This window comes from Antrostomus carolinensis, unplaced genomic scaffold (assembly GCF_000700745.2).
Source record: "Antrostomus carolinensis isolate BGI_N321 unplaced genomic scaffold, ASM70074v2 scaffold4268, whole genome shotgun sequence".
In the NCBI taxonomy this organism is placed as follows: Eukaryota; Metazoa; Chordata; class Aves; order Caprimulgiformes; family Caprimulgidae; genus Antrostomus; species Antrostomus carolinensis.
The window spans coordinates 1-18,771 of NW_010332202.1; the positions used below are offsets into that span (position 1 = coordinate 1).

The following is an 18,771-nucleotide window of genomic DNA, read 5'->3' on the forward strand; positions in this document are numbered from 1 at the left end:
TGCTGATTGCAGCCAGACACAGGGTAGCTGGGGACAGCAGGGTAAGTGCAGGTCACAAGGCTGACCACTGAATCATAGTATACACCAAAGGGCAGAGCCAGACCCACAGGTTCAACGTCAACTTCTGCTTATCCAACCCTTAAACAAAATATCTACTGATTTAGAGGGAAGTCCTGGATATCTTAGGGTTACAACCAGATGCTCTCTGCTTTACCCCATATCCTGTGCAACCTCTTCACCTCCTCAGGGTAACTGCACAACCTGCGACGGCAGAGATGATAGCAAGGAGTACGCCAATATCCGTTCGGCAATGAAGGTCCTTATGTTCACCGACACGGAGAACTGGGAGATCTCCAAGCTGCTGGCTGCCATCCTGCACATGGGGAACCTGCAATATGAAGGTAAGAGGATAAAATACAGGGAAGTTGTCCAGCACACTTCTACTCTTTATTTTGCACGGGATGGAGGGCTGTATCCAGATCACCTGCCATGGTACCACGCCAGGAACTCAGATGTTCATAGTGGTGCACAAGGATAGTAAAGGAGCAATAAGTCCAACTGCTGACTCTGCAGGGCTGCTAGACTCAAGTATGCTCGGTGACATCCACCTTTCCTGAATTTAGGGAGGTTGAATATGGCCTCAGGCCATTCAGTAGACTCACTTTTTGCAAGAAGAGGCTAATGGAGTGTTTGACAGGTGCCTGTATGACTGGATATGCCTTTGTGAAGGTACAAAACCACCCTGCTGTCAGAAATGACACGCTGACTTAAAAAGCCTTTTTGGAAGACAGAAGCCTGAAGCACTTACCTGCTAGAAATGTATTTACCCCATGAGTCATTTAGGGTGGCTGGCAGAGCAGCAGGACTCCAGCAGCTGCATGAACTTTTCTCTCCATTCTGATGGTCTGGCCATCATGTGGAACCAGTGGAGAAAGACCCTTTCCCTCACCCCATCTACCACATCCCTTGCTGATGACTCTCCCTCTGCCTTGCTTCTCCCAGCTCGGACCTATGACAACCTGGATGCCTGCGAGGTTGTTCAGTCGGCATCGCTAATCACTGCAGCATCGTTGCTGGAGGTCAGTGGCTCTGCAGTGCTGTTGTCCCCTTTATGGCTTCTTCCCATATTCCCAGTATGGTGGCAAACCTATATCTGAGCCAGGCTCTTCTTGCACCTCCAGTTCTAGGAGGCTGGAGAGCCCTGGGTAAGCCATACTTTGCCCTGCACTGCCAGCATCATGGTGGGTGTCTCCATCTAAGCTGGGTAGTCAAGCATTGGAACAGGCTGCCCAGGGAGGTGGTGGAGTCACCATCCCTGGTGGGTATTTAAAAGAGATGCTGAGAGGCATGGTTTAGAGGTGGAATTGGTAGTGTGAGGTTTATGGTTGGACTTGGTGATCTTAAAGTTCTTTTCCAACCACTATGATTCTGTGATCTGAGCTTCCCTTCACACCAGTGGAGAGAAACAGACACTTTGGTGGCACATGGTCCTAAAAAGGGTATCCAGAATAGTTCGGTCCCTAAAATAGAATGTTTTCCACATTAATGTAAAGAGAGTTCATTACAGTGCCTGAGACAGAGTTTTCAACTATACTGTGTGTCTCTGAAGTGAGGTGAGATGGTCCTCACCCAAACCATCCATGCAGTGGCCTCCCCAGCAGGTAACAGGGCTCTCTCATGGACACCATCTCATCTCCATAGGCACTGCTGGTCCCAGAGTGTGATCTATGCTATCTACAGGCTGGTTTAATGTACTTTAGGGGGTGGACTCTTCCTTGGTTTGATCTCAGAAGTATGAAAAGGGGTCAAGGAGATGCAAAGCTACATTCATGCTGGTAGGATACAGCTTTGCAGGCTTTGCTTTTTCATCTTCTCTCCCCACCCCACGTTAACATGTCACACTAAGTCACAGGAACAATTTCCAGCATAAAATACTGTATAATGATTTTAATTACTCTCTCTCAAAATGCCTTGGACATCATTTGAGATATTTGCCCTGTACATCTAAGAGAAGTTATTTACCTCCAGCCATGGAGAGCTGCACCAGCCATGCATGCTCAGGCCAGTAGCCCAGGCCATTGTAAGGACACCTTTTGTTATAAAGTCAGCAGCTGTGGTTGGTGGTGTCTTTGCCAGGTTGACCCTCAAGATGTGATGAACTGCCTTACCAGCCGGACTATAATCACCAGGGGTGAGACTGTCTCCACCCCTCTCAGCATGGAACAAGCTCTGGATGTGAGGGACGCTTTTGTAAAGGTAAGTCTTAAAGCATTCCCTTCTGCTCACGTTCATAAGCTGAAGAAATCTGCCACTTTTGAGACCAGAGCATCCACTGCACAGGAAAAGTGTCTTGGCTGGTGCTCTTGTGAGCTCAGATCAACAGATGGCCTTGAAATTATGTTCTCATTGGGATGCACCAAGAGTTGAGATGGAAGAAGTCTAGATAACCTGCTCTTCAGGGGATTTGCAATCTGGATTTGGGACTGTCTATAGTCAAAGATGACCTGTTGAAAGAGCCAGCATACTGAAACGACTTCACCTCAACTTCAGGAAAACATCCCAGCTTGAGCCCCAGCATTAGATCCTCAGCTGCTATAAATCAAAGCAGCTCTATCAACACCTGTAGCACCCACACCTGAATTTCAAGATTTGGGCATGTCTGCAGCAGTAAATAAAACAGAATGTCACAGGAAAGGGGATAGAACAGTTCAGTAGCCATCAGAGCATTTAGAGCATCACCTGAGGCTTCGGGGTGATGAAGATTGATGGGGTGAGTGTGCATTACTGCTGTGCTGTTTGCAGCCCCATGTCAGGTTGCATACAAGCATTGGTGGCATGCTTTGGCCAACTTGAGCCCTCCACTCTATCTATGGGGAAGTGGTAGATCAAGCTAGCTGATTTGATACCTAAGTAGTCTGTAAATCCAGACAACCACTTCTCTATGGTGATGGGCCTTTGAATCAGGCTCCCTTCCTGGTAGCACTGCTGTAACTGATACAAAAGAAATGAGTAATGCTGTAAAACACGGAGTTCTGGAATTACTGAAGCAGCAGTAGCTGGTTCATTAAATCAGCAAACTGTCCAGCCAGGGCTGCATCATTTATGTCAGCACATTGTTCAGACGAGCTGTCCTTGGCTTGTCTAGCAGTAACTAGAGAGCTTTGCTGATCTGTAGAGAGAGATGTTCAGAAACCAAGGAAAGGACTGTGTGGCTTTACAGCAAGCCTATAGATTCAAAATTTAGGACTATCCAAATTTGGGATTTTGCTTTCACTTGTCTTTTATCTAAGGTTTCAGGTCCATTTTCCTTGATCTACATAAAGGCTCTTGAAGCTTTAAACCATGCCAAGAGTCTAGCATAAATGTTGGTGAGCGTGTCCTCAGGGACTGTCGAGTTGCTGGCCATGCTTTAGGGGGAGCCTGTTGTCTTGGTTTTGCTAGGATAGAGTTAATTTTCTTCTTAGTAATTAGAACAGGTGTGTTTTAGTTTAGCTTGTTATGAGAGGAATGTTGATAAAGTACTGATGTTATTAGTTGGTGCTGGAGCTCAAGGCCATCGTGTTTGGCTGGTTCACAGCTGCATTAGGACTGGGACGGAGAAGTGGAGTGAATAGCAAACCCCAAACTGGCATTTGGATGTGCCAATGAAATATTCCAGATCATATCACATCATGTTTAGTGTATTATCCAGGGCTGACCAGAAAGGGGGCACAGTTCTCTTGGGAATTGCTCAGGCTTGCTTTTCCAGGATTGCAGTTTTGGGTTCAGGGTTCCTTTTCACCCCTCCAGGATCGTTATCAGCGGGTGGTGAGCAATTGTACTCTGCATCACTCATTTATATCTCTCTATATATAGTTGTTATCATTATTGCTCTTATTATTCTTATTATTTTAATTTCATTTTTACTCTAATTATTTAATTGTTCTTATCTCAACCTACAAGTCTCCTCACCTTTACCCCTCCAGTTGTCTCCCCAATTCCCTGGGTAGGGAGGGTAGGAAGGGGGGGCTGCAAGTGGCTGTGTCTTGTTTGGCTGCCAGCTAAGTTAAACTATCATACCTGTGTTGTCACGAGTGAAGTAGTGCCACACACTAGCAGGGTGAACTGTTAACCCATCTCAGAGACTTGCATCTTTGGGATATTGCAGGGAATTTATGGGAGACTTTTCGTGTGGATCGTGGAGAAGATCAATGCTGCAATTTACAGACCTCCTTCCCAGGAACTCAAAAGTGTCAGGAGATCCATCGGCCTCCTTGACATATTTGGTTTTGAGAACTTCACTGTGAACAGGTATGGAGTCTGCAAAATAAGAACCAGGTCTTAACCTTCCTGCACCACCCCAAGCTCAAGGTCTTGTAGTCCTTTCGCATCTCCTGAGATGAGCAGGACTAGGCTTGGCCAAGTAATTTTCTGTATGACAGATTATCAGAGTTAATCATAGAATCATAGAATGGTTTGGGTTGGAAGGGACCTTAAAGCTCATGCAGTTCCAACCCCCCTGCCATCAGCAGGGACACCTTCTACTAGACCAGGTTGCTCAAAGCCTCATCCAATCTGGCCTTGAAAGCTCAATCACTTTTATGTTGTAGCAGAAAACATTTCCTAAACTGGTTGGTTTAAGCTACATATGTATAATGGCTATAACATTGTTTTGGTTCCAATCATCGGAACCAATAAGAAACTTCTCAGTCAACAACAACCTTGCTGATTGGTTGATGTAGTCTGAGAGTACTGCTTCATGCATGGAGAGAGGTGGAGAAAGACGGACCATGGTGGATCTAAAGTGGCCTTTCCTTGACCTTCCCTTCACAGTTTTGAGCAGCTTTGCATTAACTTTGCAAATGAAAACCTGCAGCAGTTCTTCGTACGCCACGTCTTCAAATTAGAGCAGGAGGAGTACAACCTGGAGAACATCAACTGGCAGCACATCGAGTTCACTGATAACCAGGATGCCTTGGATATGATTGCCATCAAGCCCATGAACATTATCTCCCTCATTGACGAGGAGAGCAAGTTCCCTAAGGTGTGTTTTGGGCTCAGCCCTGCTTCAGCCAGTGACATTCCTGTTTTTACCCCATTTGCACTTGCATGCTGGCATCCTATGAGAGGTGTGATCAGCCCCAAGCACACATTCACCAGTGAGTTGCCTATTCATAGTTTTTATTGCTCTGATACATTTTCTTCCATGAGTACCACAACCATGCTTAAAGCATGGTTCCATTTCTGATGGAAGAGTACGCCTGCAAGAGGCTCAAAAATAGCCTTTGACAAAGTTTAAGAAAATAATGTTAAATATACTCCCCTTGGAGCACTACCTTGAATAGAGGATGACATACCAGTGATATTTAGTAAATTTTCTTAATTTCTGCACTTCAGTTATCCCCTCCAACACATCTTTTCCCAAAATAAATAGGCATTGTCACCCAAGGCAAAAAAGAAATGCACTATTGATTGGAAAATTATTTTAATGGTATAAACTCTGGTTAAATGTCAGATCTTTTCCTGCACACACAGGGCACAGATGCCACCATGTTACACAAGCTGAACTCCCAGCACAAGCTTAACACCAACTATATTCCTCCGAAGAATAACTATGAAACCCAATTTGGCATTAACCACTTTGCTGGAATTGTTTACTACGAAACAAAAGGTATGGGGGCAGCTTCTGGGGCACTGCAGGTGTGAGGAGATGCTCAGGGGAAGGTGAGCTGCTGCTGCTGCATTGGAGCAGAGCAGGATGGTAGCCCATAGTAGTGTCAGCGTCCTCCTTCTCTAGCTGCAATGACTTGGCCCTTCAGTGGTGCCCATGAGCTATAGAGTTTGGTGCTGTTTTTTTGTGTGCCCATGACAGAATTGCAGTGCTTTGCACCACATGCATCTTTGATCAAGCCTCAAGGTGCACCTCTTCTTCCTTCTCTTGGTCCTCCTTCCTCTGCCCGTTCATTACTCCCATTACCTCCCCAAGAACAGCCAGTAGTCCAGCAACCCAGAAGCTGCTCGCAGGGCACATCCTGGCCACATTACACTGTGTCATCTATGTGTTTTCCCATTATTCCTCTAGGTTTCTTGGAGAAAAACAGGGACACGCTGCATGGAGACATCATTCAGCTGGTGCACTCCTCAAAAAACAAATTCATCAAGCAGATCTTCCAAGCAGATGTGGCAATGGTAATGCAGGCGAGAGAATATCTTTATTCATGGGGGTTGTTCCTGGAAGGGGTAGAAGATTTGTAGAGTCGTGTTGCTCTGATGCTGTTTGGGGTGTTTCAAACCTGTTAGTGTGAGCCAACCATCAGAAAACGTTAATGGACAGTCATGGGGACATTCACACTCACATCCCCAGTTCACTGCATTCAGTTCGTCAAATACTGTTTTGTGCTGTGATTGCTCCTCTCCCAGTTGTGTAGGGATGGGAGCAATAAGGTTTGTGACTGTAGAAATCTGAGAGAGAAAGAGCTAGTGTCTCCAGTTGAGTAGTCCAGACGTGTATAATTGAGTGAGAATCGAAAATCAAATACTTGTAGACCAGAGCAGGACAAAGGGACAATCTGTCTGGCCTTTAAGCACCACAGCAGGACTGGGAGGGATCAGCCAGCAGTTGTGTTTTACTGTTAAAACTGAAGAGAGGACACCAGGTGTGAAAGCTGAACTCTAAAGCTCCCCTTTCCACATCCCAGTCCTTAAGAAGGGTATGTGCTTACTCTGTGCTCAACGTGGGATGAGACCATGTGTACTGAAGCTTTGGAGAAAGGCACAGTTACTGCTTTAACTTTTCCCACCCCATTTGAGCATTTATTGGTAGGATACCATCCTAAATGCTGAGATTAGTGACTATTTCACCATTAGTAGTACAAATACATGACACCTACTTTCTCAAGTAAGTTGAACATCTACATCTCCTTACTAAGACATCATCGGCCCTGCTCCCAAAATTAAAGGAGAAGCTGTTTTAAAATACCAACCTTGAAAGTCTACACAGACAGGTCACTATTGACAGATCCTTCAGTCTTTCCCTAGGCAAAGCCATGGGACTGCAGATGGAGTGAGGAGACAATTTTCCAAAGCAAACAAGCTTTTCAGAAGCTGGAGTCCTATTTCCAAATGCCAGCTAATGCCACTGATGGTCCAAGGGACTTAGGGACTTTCAGGAGTGACAAACAGATTTAAGTGCTGAATTCCTTTGCCTGCCAAGAGAAGGAAATGATTATATTACCAAGAAATTTCTTTAAATAGGCTAGAGACACACTCAGTTTTGCTCCTGCTTAAATGAATGATCAATATCCTTTTGACTTCATTAGGAACAAGTTAATGTTTCTCAGCCCTAATTAAGCTACTAATTGGCATGATACTCCTGGTGGGTTCAGATGTGGATACTCCTGAACTAGACACTAACTCCCTGAGCATCAGTGCTGCCATTTACTTTGCTTTTTATTGCTTATTCCTCATTGTTTGTTTTTTTTTTTGTGCAAGCTTTTCAGTTCACCTTGGAAATGATTTCTTGCTTCTTTGGACAGAGCAGAGATGCACTCTGGGGAATTGATGAGAGAGAGCTCTGAGGTTTACAGTCATGTAGACTTCTTCACAGGGACACCTACCAAGCTTCTTTAAAAGATACCAGAAGCATATAATAGCAAAATTGAGATGTCCAGCTGGGCATTGTCTAGGACCTGAGAACTCAGACCTTTTTTTTTTTGGTGCAAGCTTTGCAGCTCACCTTGGAAATGATTTCTTGCTTCTTTGGGCAGAGCAGAGATGCACTCTGAGGAATTGATGAGAGAGAGTTCTGAGGTTTACAGTCATGTAGAAATCTTCACAGGGACACCTTACCAAGCTTCTTTAAAAGATACCGGAAGCATATAATAGCAAAATTGAGATGTCCACCTGGGCATTGTCTAGGACCTGAGAACTCAGACCTTTGAAAGCACCAGAGCACTTTCTTTTGAGATAAACCTTTTCTTTTATAGTTCTTTTAAACATCATAATCTGTTCCAAGTGGTGGTCCCTGTGCTTTGATACTTTAATGATCTCTGCTTTTCTTTTTTTGAATGAGAAGTTTGTATCCTGACTGGTGTGGAACTGGAAGAGGGACAAACATTGTGTACCAGCTCCCCTAATCATGCACAATGTTAGCATGAACTGGGAGAGCACAAATCCCCTAAATACCATGCAAACAAAACTGCTCAGGATCCAACGTGGGGCTGAGATGATTTTACCAATACTTTCCACCAAAATTCAGTAAACTTTGCAGCCCCTTTCTTAAAACTCATTCCCTAAAAGAAGAAGCAGGTGATCCTGGGTCATGGGAATTAATGGCATGTAGCCAAGAGCTGGGGCAAAGGCTCTTCCTGGAAGTGTGCACACCTTCCCTGAGCATCAGTGAGACAATCTGTGGAGAAACCTTCCAGAGACACTCAGGCCAGGTCAATCAAATCTAACATCTTCCCTTAAAAAGAGACAAGTGGTTGCTCTGCTAAGGACTAAATCAAATAATGAGGCATTTTACTCAACAGCTTCCAACCTTTGGTCCTCAGGAGCTTATCAATGAGTTTGTAGGATTTTGTGAGTCAGTAAAAAGCAAGTCCATATCGGTTTTACATTCAGTCTTTCAAATTGGATTCTTATATGCCAAAAACTTGAGAAAGCCACAGATCAGAGAGGTCTGAAAAATAGTTGTGAGTGTATATTTGAATATTGTAGTAACTGTTTGGTTCCTGAAAGACCTCATATTTGTGTACAACTAAACCTGTGTGGTGAACTGAGTGTTGCTGGAGCACACGTGGCTTTGAAGCCTGATTTATGCATGCCCATCAGAAAGGGGGTCTATCTACATGTGTTTGCTGCATCAGAATATTGCTTTGAGCATTGCCAAGTGAAATGATGGATTCAGTTGGAATTGTACACCTGTTCTCTGAGGAATCAGCCAGGCACTGCTTGCTTGAGGAACAAGTAGAAGGAGTAATAGAGGATGGAAAATGATGAAGGGAAAAACAAACAGGTGGCTTTCTCCTTGGCAAAAAAATTCAATTCTGTAGAAACTATCTGATTAGTTGGATTAAAATTAGAGGGGAAGGGAGAGATTTCTTTAGAATGTTTGCAACAAATTGTTTCTCCCTGGCATCTTCCCAACCACTTTATATTGAGAGGATTGGTCACGGGAGAGCAGAGATGTGTGAGTGAGGGGAGTGGGGGTGGCTGAAACTGGATGGATGATGATTAAGATTAAAAGATGTAGAAGAGTTGTTTCCAAGAGCCAAGATCTGGACACTGGCAGTTCCCTCAGCTTCAGGAGTGTGAACGTGAAGACGAAAGGGAAAAGCCAAGAAAGGGATAGACAAAAATTAAAGAATTAACACATTTTGGTTGTGAGATATTTTACCAGCTGGACCTCCAAGACTAATAATGTCAGGCCCTCATTTCAGTTATTCCTTCTTTTCACTATTTGCTCTTCTCTGTCTCTGTTTATTTTTTTGCTTTTTTTGTTTGTTTTGAGTTTTTTTGGGTTTTTAACCTGTGTTTCATGTAGTTTCTCTGTGGCTATGCATCCAGCACATTTGGCCAGTCGCCCACACCCACACCAAAGGTAAACTGAATACATGAGTTCCTTTGTTGTATATTCACCTCTCCTTGACAAGGATTGTGCTTTCCTCTGTCAGTTTATTTCCCTTCCTGCACTATCTTTAGAGGATCCATTTCAAGTGACTGATGTGATGGAGAACATTTTTACAGCTTGTTGAATAGATGCAGGTGTATGACTATGTCATTTATTTCTGAGATTCAACTGAGAAGAACTTTGTAATCATGGGAATTTGGTTTGGATAAGATCAGAACCAGCCTGAGCCAAAGTTTTGGGGATTTTTTCTGATATTTGAATCATTTTCATTAACTTCAGATGGATCATCTGTGGGATTTGGCTGTTGTTTATCATGGTGCCATCATTGGCTTCAGTGGGACATTATTCCTCCAAGCAACTGCAAATCTGGCCATGTTTTGGTTTTTTTGGAGTAGGAAGTTGACAGTTCATGTGTGAAGACAGACTCCTGGATTGCATTTCTGGGTCGCTTGGAAATGCCATCATACTTGGGGCAGAGTTAGGTCTTGTTCAGAGGAGAGCTCAAATCCAAGCCACCAAAGGTACTGTTAATATTGAGCTTTGCCATGATCATCAAAACAGGCTTTTGGCACCTTTTTTAGGTCTTTTCCATTGCATCACACCTCCTGACTGGTTCTGATGGCTTCCCAAACCTTTCTTGCTAGATATTTGGCCATAGGCTAGCATACTGTGTGCTAAAGTTTTTGTGACATTAGCTTTGTGACTCTGCTCACATTTCCATGACTCAGTAGCCAGAGGATTATGTTAGAGATAGACCTGACTTTCAAAATTCAGATCCTTGCATGGGGCTGAATTTGTCTTCTTGCCTCTGCAGTGTCTTGGGATGTTTGGACTTGGAATTCCAATGAGGGGGATCTGACCCAAAATGACCCAAAGCCATTTATTCCAGAGTTGGACTCCTTCTTCTTCCTATCAAAATTTCAAATTTTTTTGATAACAACATCTCACTGGGCCCTGCTTTAGAGTTGTAGCAATGCCACAGATCAAAACAATAATCCTTCCTGAGTATGGTGAGATTAAGCCCAGGAGATACAGAGAAATGGGAGGAATAACACTGAAGATTTCTATGAGTTTTGTTCTCGTCAGAGTTGTTCTCATAATATAGCCCCATGTTTTGTAGGTTTTCCAATGAATAATAGTTGATTGTGTTCCTTAGGCATTGAGGCAACTGTGGAACAGCCAAGCCAAGGCAGAAAAGATTTTCTAAGTGTATCAACATCAGTAATTGTTATAAAATGGGAGTTTAGTTCAAAATAGTGATACTCATGAGCACTGTTCCGTAGCTTAAACACTTCCCAGACTGCACAGCCTTTAGGAGAGAGACTGTCTCTTCACTATATGCCACCACAGAACTTGCTGTGGAGGGTCTCAACTTTCACTGGTCACCTGAGGCCACCCCAGTGAGATCTGCTGTAACAAAATAATAAGCAACAAACATCATTTTTCTCAGAGTTCAGAAAAAACCCCAAGAAACAGCATGCCATGTTGGCATGGCCCAGTTTAGTGACTTCATAATCCTAAAGAGATGGGAGGATAGTCCTTTGTCCTGAACGTTTCCCAGAGTATTGCTGATGGTTCATGCTTCTCTCTTCTTCCCTAACTCACCTTAAGTAATTAATCTTTCTGCATTTCCACTGAAGCAGGTCGCCATCTCACCAGCAGACCTAGTGCTCAGCATGGTGATCCTGGTGCACCATGCAACCTTCTCCTTAGAGTGAGAGGAGGAGGTGCAGAGTCAGTAGTAGTAACTCCTACCAGTTCTTTCTCAATGACATTTCTCCTTGTGCTTCCTTGCTGCTGTTTACTTGGTTTGACTGTTACAAAGAAAAAAAGAAAAAGTTCCTTAGCTGGAACTCTGGGTCTGTATTAAGACCACCCTACTTAACATAACTTTGTGTCCACCTTAACCCACGGAACCCAGAGGCTGAACTGGTTATTGCTTTCTCAGCCCTGATCACGTTATAAGTACTTAAATGAGTCCAAGACACTAAAGGAAGGAGTCTGAATAGGTCCCTAGAGACTTGACAGCTTCACGGAGATCCTGGGAAGTGTCCCAATGCTCCAGCTGTGCCCCTGGGGATCTCAGACACCCCATGCTGGCCAAATATCCCCTTGTGTCCTGCTGATGTGATGTTCTGCTTTGACTTTTGCCTTTGTGTTACCACAAGCAGCCACACACATCTCTATACCTCTAAAGCCAGACTGGCTTGAGGTGACAGAAAGAGGTGGCATTGAAGCATGCCTGAATGTCATGCTGGTCTGCACATCTTTCTGAACTTCACTTTTGAGCAGCCTCTTTTGAGATGGTGCCTCTCTGTAAATCATGTAATTCTCTTATTTTTTCTTATTTATCTCCTTTGCTTTTTTTTCCTTTGATGCTGAGCACAGGCTGAGTGATTACTCAGTGCCCCAGTCTGGGTTATAGCAGCTGTGAATCTTGCTCATTCTTCCCCAGGGTCACATCCTCCTGTGTGCTACACTCTGTATGGACACCAGTGAAGAGATAGTCTGTGTCCCAAAGATGCTACAGCCTCAGAGTTTGAAAGCTAAGGCATGTCTGGTCAGGAGAAAAGCAGAATGTGTTCAGCTCTTTCTCCTGAGAACTATGTAGATAGGGTCTGTCTTGTGCTAAAAAATGCTCCTTCTCTGCAGTAAAACCTGTTTTCAGTTCCTTGCTAGGCTGCGTTGGCAGGCTGCTCCACTCATTTTTTGGACCATTTTGTTGGAATAACAGTAGAAGTGTGATTCTTGAGGAAAGGTGGGAGGAACCACCATGACTCCAGTGGTGTGACCCTGTCCCTGCAAGAGGAAGCACTCACCTGAGGTTTTGTTGTGTAGCTGGGAGCCTGGTTAGTTCCCATGTGGCTGGTGCCCACCATCAGAAGGGGTCTGTGCACAAACATCAGGCCCAGGAAGTGTGTGAGTGGATGGGACATTTCAGTCTTGACAGGAGGAGCCCAAACCTCTCTGACAATTTGGATAGTAAGACAAACTGCTTTCTGGCCACTGTCCCTTCCCTCCAGCCCCTCCCAGCAAAAAGTTCTTGGGTGTAAGGATGGAGATGTCACCACTGCCTTTTATCAGATCTAGATGCATGCACAGAAGAAATGCAAGGCATCAGCAACCTAGGGAGGCAGGATCTGCTGTCTGGGAGCAAACCACTCATGCATTCCCTTGTAGACCCTTGTACAAAGTCTTGCACCCTTCCTAACCCCTTGGCTGAAAAAGACTTCTCCCAGCCAAGCCCAAATTGACTAACCTGGCTAACATGCAGTTGCTTCCAACTTCCAGCCCTGCTCCTGCATCTGTTGCTGCTTCTAACCCCTGTGGCTATCCTTTCACATTGCACAGAGGTTACTCCTTGCACTTAATTAGTAAAGTCATAAGAATACATTAATCAAAGCTGTCCAAAACCAGGATTCTTGCTGAAACAGCCTATTCCTCATCAAATCTGTGACAGAATGTGACCACCAAACTCTACAGTGCTCTGCAGGTAGCAGCTGTATCCATTAATTACTCTAGATTTGTTAATAGTTTGTCCTTTGGAGGAGGATTTTGCTGGAAGGGATCACTGATACCTCCCTGCCAAGCTCTCCTGGACAAGCAGGCCAGGTTTTTCTGGTGTGCACATGAGCTGGGTTTTCTCTTGTTGGAATTCCATGATGACTTTGTGTTTGTGTTGATTTGGCTTGTCTCATCACCATATCCAAACTGAAATTCCCTGCCCATGGCAGTGGGGTTGGACTAGATGATATTTATAGTCCCTTCCAACCCAAACCATTCTGTGATTCTGTGAAATTCCTCAGTTTTAGAGCGTGGGGATGTTACGTGACAGGTTATCAGTGCTATACAATGAAGCCCACTTAAAAGTTTTAGCACAAGTAGAAATAAAAGTCAGCACCTTGCAAACATAGCAGCAAGACCAGTGTAAATGGGGACTTTGTGTCTCATAGAACCATTCTATGATTCTGTGACTCCACACATTACTTGACCTCCTGCTAACAAGATGATGTTTGGAGGAAACATGCATTAAAATCCTGTTGGAATCCTCTCTTTGGGAAATCCTTGGCCATCAGGTCATGTCATAGTTTGCCCTATTTTTGATTTGGAGGGAGCTGTACCCTGGTATCCAACTTTTCCTCCAACCCACCAGCAGTACTTGCTGCCCCACAAAGGTTCTCTGAACACCAGACCCTACGAGACAGCACTACACTGTGGCTGATGTGTAATGACATCAGGTAATAGTGATTGACATGTAAAATGACCTGGGGGCTTCATTTAATTTGGAGCTGGTTTAATGAGTTTCTCCCAGGGCATGGAGGACCTGTTAAGGGAAACGTCTCCATTCTGCTTTAGAAACACTTAGAATCATAGAATCATTAAGGTTGGAAAAGACCTCTAAGATCATCAAGTCCAACCATCAACCCAACACCACCATGCCCGCTAAACCATGTCATCTTTTAAATACCTCAAGGGATGGTGACCCAACCACTTCCCTGGGCAGCCTGTTCCAATGCTTGACAACCCTTTTGGTGAAGAAATTTTTCCTCATATCCAAACTAAACCTCCCCTGGTGCAACTTCAGTCCATTTCCTCTTGTCCTGTCATTTGTTCCTTGGTTGAACAGACCCACCCCCACCTCGCTACACCCTCCTTTCAGGTGGTTGTAGAGAGCAATAAGATCTCCCCTCAGCCTCCTTTTCTCCAGGCTCAACAACCTCAGTTCCCTCAACCACTCCTCATAAGACTTGTTCTCCAGACCCAAACTGGAGATTGGATTATTAATTTAACCAAGGGAGCTAAAACAAGCAAAATACTCAAAATCATCCTGATTCACTCTAAATACGCACCTCATTGGGTCTAGTTAATATTCTTTTCCAAACACAACTCGTATCTTCCCTGCAGTACAGGCTGAGGAATATAGACCTTACCAGAAGTTTCTGGACCTAATGCAAATTCATCCCACAGTGAACATGTCCCTGGCTTGTTTTTCGCCCTACATGGGTCTCTGATCCTACACCCCAGGAGAGTAGGATAAGCTCAGCCTGACATGAGGAGCCACAACAGAGATTTGGCATGGTGATACTGTGATGCATAGGGACAGGGAAGCCCAAGCCATTCCCTAGGAGCATCTATGGGTAAATGCATCACCCCAAGCTGCAATACAGAGATTTTTGATGGCCCAGAAGAGGCTGTTCTCTCACAAGGCAGATCTTCCTCATAGCTCTGAATAGGGTATTTGGGATTGCCAGTCACACAGGGAGCTTTTAGCAGGAGAAATTAAATTATGGCACTTTTCCTGCCTGGTTGGAGGTGTATGGAGCAGGTTGCCAAAGTCTGGCCATTGCAAGCTCATCAGCTCTGCCTTGCCCCTCTCTTGCTGCAACGTTCAACCACCTCTGGCCCTGCTCCCCCCTCCAGCCCCGGCTGTCACGGGAGGTTCCTGGGGACGTGGCCGGAGGGGAAAGGCACTGTTATCCTTTCATTTCCTGAACTCGCTCCGCTGCGGTTTTGCAGGGAGCAGAGACAAGGAAGCGCTCGCCGACGCTCAGCAGCCAGTTCAAGCGGTCCCTGGAGCTGTTGATGAGGACTCTCAGCGTGTGCCAGCCCTTTTTTGTCCGTTGCATCAAGCCCAATGAGTACAAGAAGCCCATGGTAAGTCCTGCTTTTCTCTCCTGGTTGCTTTTTGTATTGAGAACGCCTGCAGGGTCATTCTGCCCTAGAGCCAACGGTAAAATTCAGGAGTCGATGGAGCTAGGATTGACCCTGGGTGCTTAGAAAACCAACCCACAGCCCTTTCTGCAAGAGAGTCACCAGAGGGTTGGTAAAATCGGGCACTTTCTTTATGATCCAACAGCACCTCAAAAATTTTGGCAGAGTGGAGCTCTTTCCACTGCATTTCTTCCCAAGGACAACCTCGAGGAATTCACCCTGCAACCCTTTCTCCTATAGGAAATGCCTCTGAATTTCCGTAGGGGGTAGGCTTCTCCCTACTAGAGACTTATTGAGCTGGATTCTGGGTTTGGTCCTATTGCAGGGTCCAGTGTTTCCTAAAAGTCATCCCCTTCTGATAGGTATTTTCTACAAAATCTTTGCTTCCAAGGAATCTCACTCTGTTTTACCCCCATTAGATCCTTTCAATCATTTGTTCTTTTACTTTGGGGTGGTTTTTTTAGCACCAATTATGAAAGCAATTCTAAAAGCAGAGAAAAAAAGAGACAAAATAACACAGAGGAAAGGTGAGAGGGATTATTTTGCTTCTGTTCCCAGAGAGTTGTTTCTAAAACAAAAAACACTCTGGGCACAAACTTTAAGGATGAAATGAAAGGGAAGCAGATGGCTGTAAATCCCCCAAACACAAATTGCTCGTGCAGGGGACTCTGAGTTTTGCAGTGAAATGTAGATGATAAAGTGGGTGCTGAACACCCCAATTCCACAGTCAGCACCTTGCAGGATTGAACCCTGGTGTGTTAGCAATCACTGTCAGCTGCTCACTACTCTTAATAGTGATAATATTTGGGGAGGAAGAGCTTTATTTAATAAGAATTTCAGCACTATGTTGAAATAACTTTGGTAACAGTTAATCTAACCAAAACTGGAGCCTTTGCTGAAGTCAGTGTCTGTTAGCAAAGCTCAACTGAGTGCAAAAAAGCATCAAATACTGAATTTCAGAGCTTTTATGTACAAGCAGTGTCTGAAACTTATGTTTGCTGTTCAGTGAAATAATATGATGTGGAGTGAAAGGTTTAGTGGGTCTCTCAGAGCAGTTTACTGTGCCCTTATCCTGGTTTTGGTGAGCATAAAAAGGCACCTAATAACACATTAATGGAATACCTTGGGTTAATATTTAACAATATATCTGATCCGAGATTATCATCTGAGCTGAGATCAAACCAAGACCTTCTTTAAGGACGTGGTCGATGTTGAAAAATAGGTGTACATCCTGAACTGACAGTAACAAGTTGTTCCAAATGCGCTGACTTCGAGCTGCTTTTACCTGGATGTCCTAAGATTTGGTCTGGTATTTTGTCCCCTGCGTAGCAAATCTGTATTTCATCAGCTCTTGCAAACTCTAAGCCAGAAGTCTCTGTCCACCCCATTTATCTACAAAACTTACAGTGGGACAAAAAAAAAAACAAACCAGCTATAAGTTTGAAAGAATTAGACAAAGAGAAATGAATCTCCCCGTTAAAGTCATGAGTGGATGAGCAAACACTAAATCAGGGACTGTAGTGCTATGAGATATGAAATGTGATTTCTTGCTAAATTTATTTTTGGCCTTGGTTTAATAAATCAAAGGGAAAAAAAAAAACCCAAAACAACAGACAATGGGACACAGAGCTGTGCAGGGTGACTACGAAAGAGAACATTTTCTGGGAGTTCATTTTCTGTCCCTGACTTTGAAGGAAAGTGTACTGATAGTGATAGGAAATGGGATAGTGGGAAGTGAAAGGTCAGTGGAAAGTCCTGGCTGTTTGTTACTTTATGTTATTTTAAAACTTTTGCTTCCTCCTAAAATGTGCTTTGAGGGAAGAAAAAAAAATAATAATTGTTTGCATTGGGATGCTGCTGGAGTTCTCTGGGTCTGGACATTGTCCCACACTCTTCTTTCTGAGCATTGCTCTGCTCTGGTTAGTGCAAGAGAAATGGATGGGATGAATTAGGTAACAAAACACACAAAGAAAGTCAAAACTGCACCCAGCAGCCTGTGTAACATGGGTGTCTCATCAGGCCCTGATGCCAGGAAGCTCACAGTTGCCCATATGTGCCATGAACTAGCCCTACAAACTCTGGAGGCTTATTTACAAGCTCACAACTGCTCACATACCTTTCTTCTTCGTGGCAAGGGGACACAGAGGAACATGCACCTCTTTCCGCTGCATCTTTGTTGTCCCCACTCCTCACTTTAGAGAGGGACAGCCTGAGACCAAGCCTGGATGATGCTGCTTTCTACCTTTTCCTCACTCATCCATTGTCTTCTCTTGGGATCAGGATCTGTCTCACTTCATTTGAGCCCTTTCATGGTCAAGTGGCTGCTACGAGCTAGTGAAAAATCTCCCCCCAGGGATAGGGGAGATAGGTACATCCATAAGGCAGATCATCCTCTCCCAGGAGGAACATCTGAGGTATAGGGATACCTGAGATACAGTACATTCCCATGTCCCAAATTGAACAATTTTTGGATGATCCCAGCAGACAACATCAGGCTGCAAGAGGTTGCTCTTAGGGGCTCCAAGATCTTCCTCAAGCCACTAAAGCACCAAACTGATGGCAGATATTTTCCTGAACCTTCTTCAGTTTCGGGAGATCTGCCCATCTCCCTGTTATCCACCCAGAGGTGCCCAAGGGAGAGCAACAGGTTTATTAGCAAACATCTGCAATGTCTGGGTTACCTGTCCCTGCTGTCTGACCTTGAAACTGTCAGTTGTCAGGAGCAGCCATGGATGCTGGTCTGAGATTTGTCCTTTTCCTAAAACCATCATCTGGTCTCAGTTCTGACCTGTTCATTTTAATCTTCTCAGATGTCCTCCTGAGTTTCATGATAACAGACTTATCTCAAGGCCTCAGCACCTCCAATGCTGCAGTCTTACTTTGTGTGACTTCAGGGTATCACCTACCCTAAGATCAAGTGGTGTAGACACCCTAAGACCTTTGAGTGTCTGAGCCTTTGCTGATAACCTCAGAAGCCCAGAATTGCCTCGATTGGAAAAGACCTTTAAGATCAATGAGTCCAATCATGAACCCAACACTGACAAGTCCCTCACTAAACCATGTCCCATAATGGTCCTCTGCTTCCTCTGTCTGCAAAATGATATGCCCTGCCCATAGAGGAGTGCTGTGATCATGCTGGTAAAGCTCAGAGCAGCGGTCAGAAGTTCATGAGCATGAATAGTCATTCGGGGGTGACTGTAAGGTTTGAGCACTGGCATTGCAGATGTGGCATCACTGCCCAAGGTAATATTCACTCTTGCATCATGCTCTTCAGTTCTGCTCTGAGTCCTTTGTGTAATGTGTAGGTCACATCCAGTCTTGCAAGCAGGAATTAAAGAAACTCAGCAGTTCATAGAATCACAGACTGGTTTGGGTTGGAAGGGACCTTAAAAATCATCCAGTCCCACCCCCCCTGCCAGCAGCAGGGACACCTTCCACTAGACCAGGTT

At 44.5% G+C, this 18,771-nt stretch overlaps 1 protein-coding gene across 1 annotated transcript in view; it reads left to right on the forward strand.

Annotated features, from left to right (window-relative positions):
* Window positions 1-247: 247 nt before the first annotated feature.
* The window catches only part of LOC104529192 (unconventional myosin-VIIa), a gene marked incomplete at both ends in the record, with an annotated part of 38,528 nt that continues 20,004 nt past the window's right edge, over window positions 248-18,771 (forward strand). Inside the window, 9 exons of the mRNA XM_029086328.1 lie at window positions 248-401; window positions 1,003-1,079; window positions 2,137-2,256; window positions 4,148-4,290; window positions 4,813-5,023; window positions 5,515-5,650; window positions 6,062-6,168; window positions 9,524-9,580; window positions 15,128-15,265. Of these exons, the coding sequence (XP_028942161.1) occupies window positions 248-401; window positions 1,003-1,079; window positions 2,137-2,256; window positions 4,148-4,290; window positions 4,813-5,023; window positions 5,515-5,650; window positions 6,062-6,168; window positions 9,524-9,580; window positions 15,128-15,265 (1,143 nt within the window). The remainder of the gene's footprint in view (window positions 402-1,002; window positions 1,080-2,136; window positions 2,257-4,147; window positions 4,291-4,812; window positions 5,024-5,514; window positions 5,651-6,061; window positions 6,169-9,523; window positions 9,581-15,127; window positions 15,266-18,771) is intronic.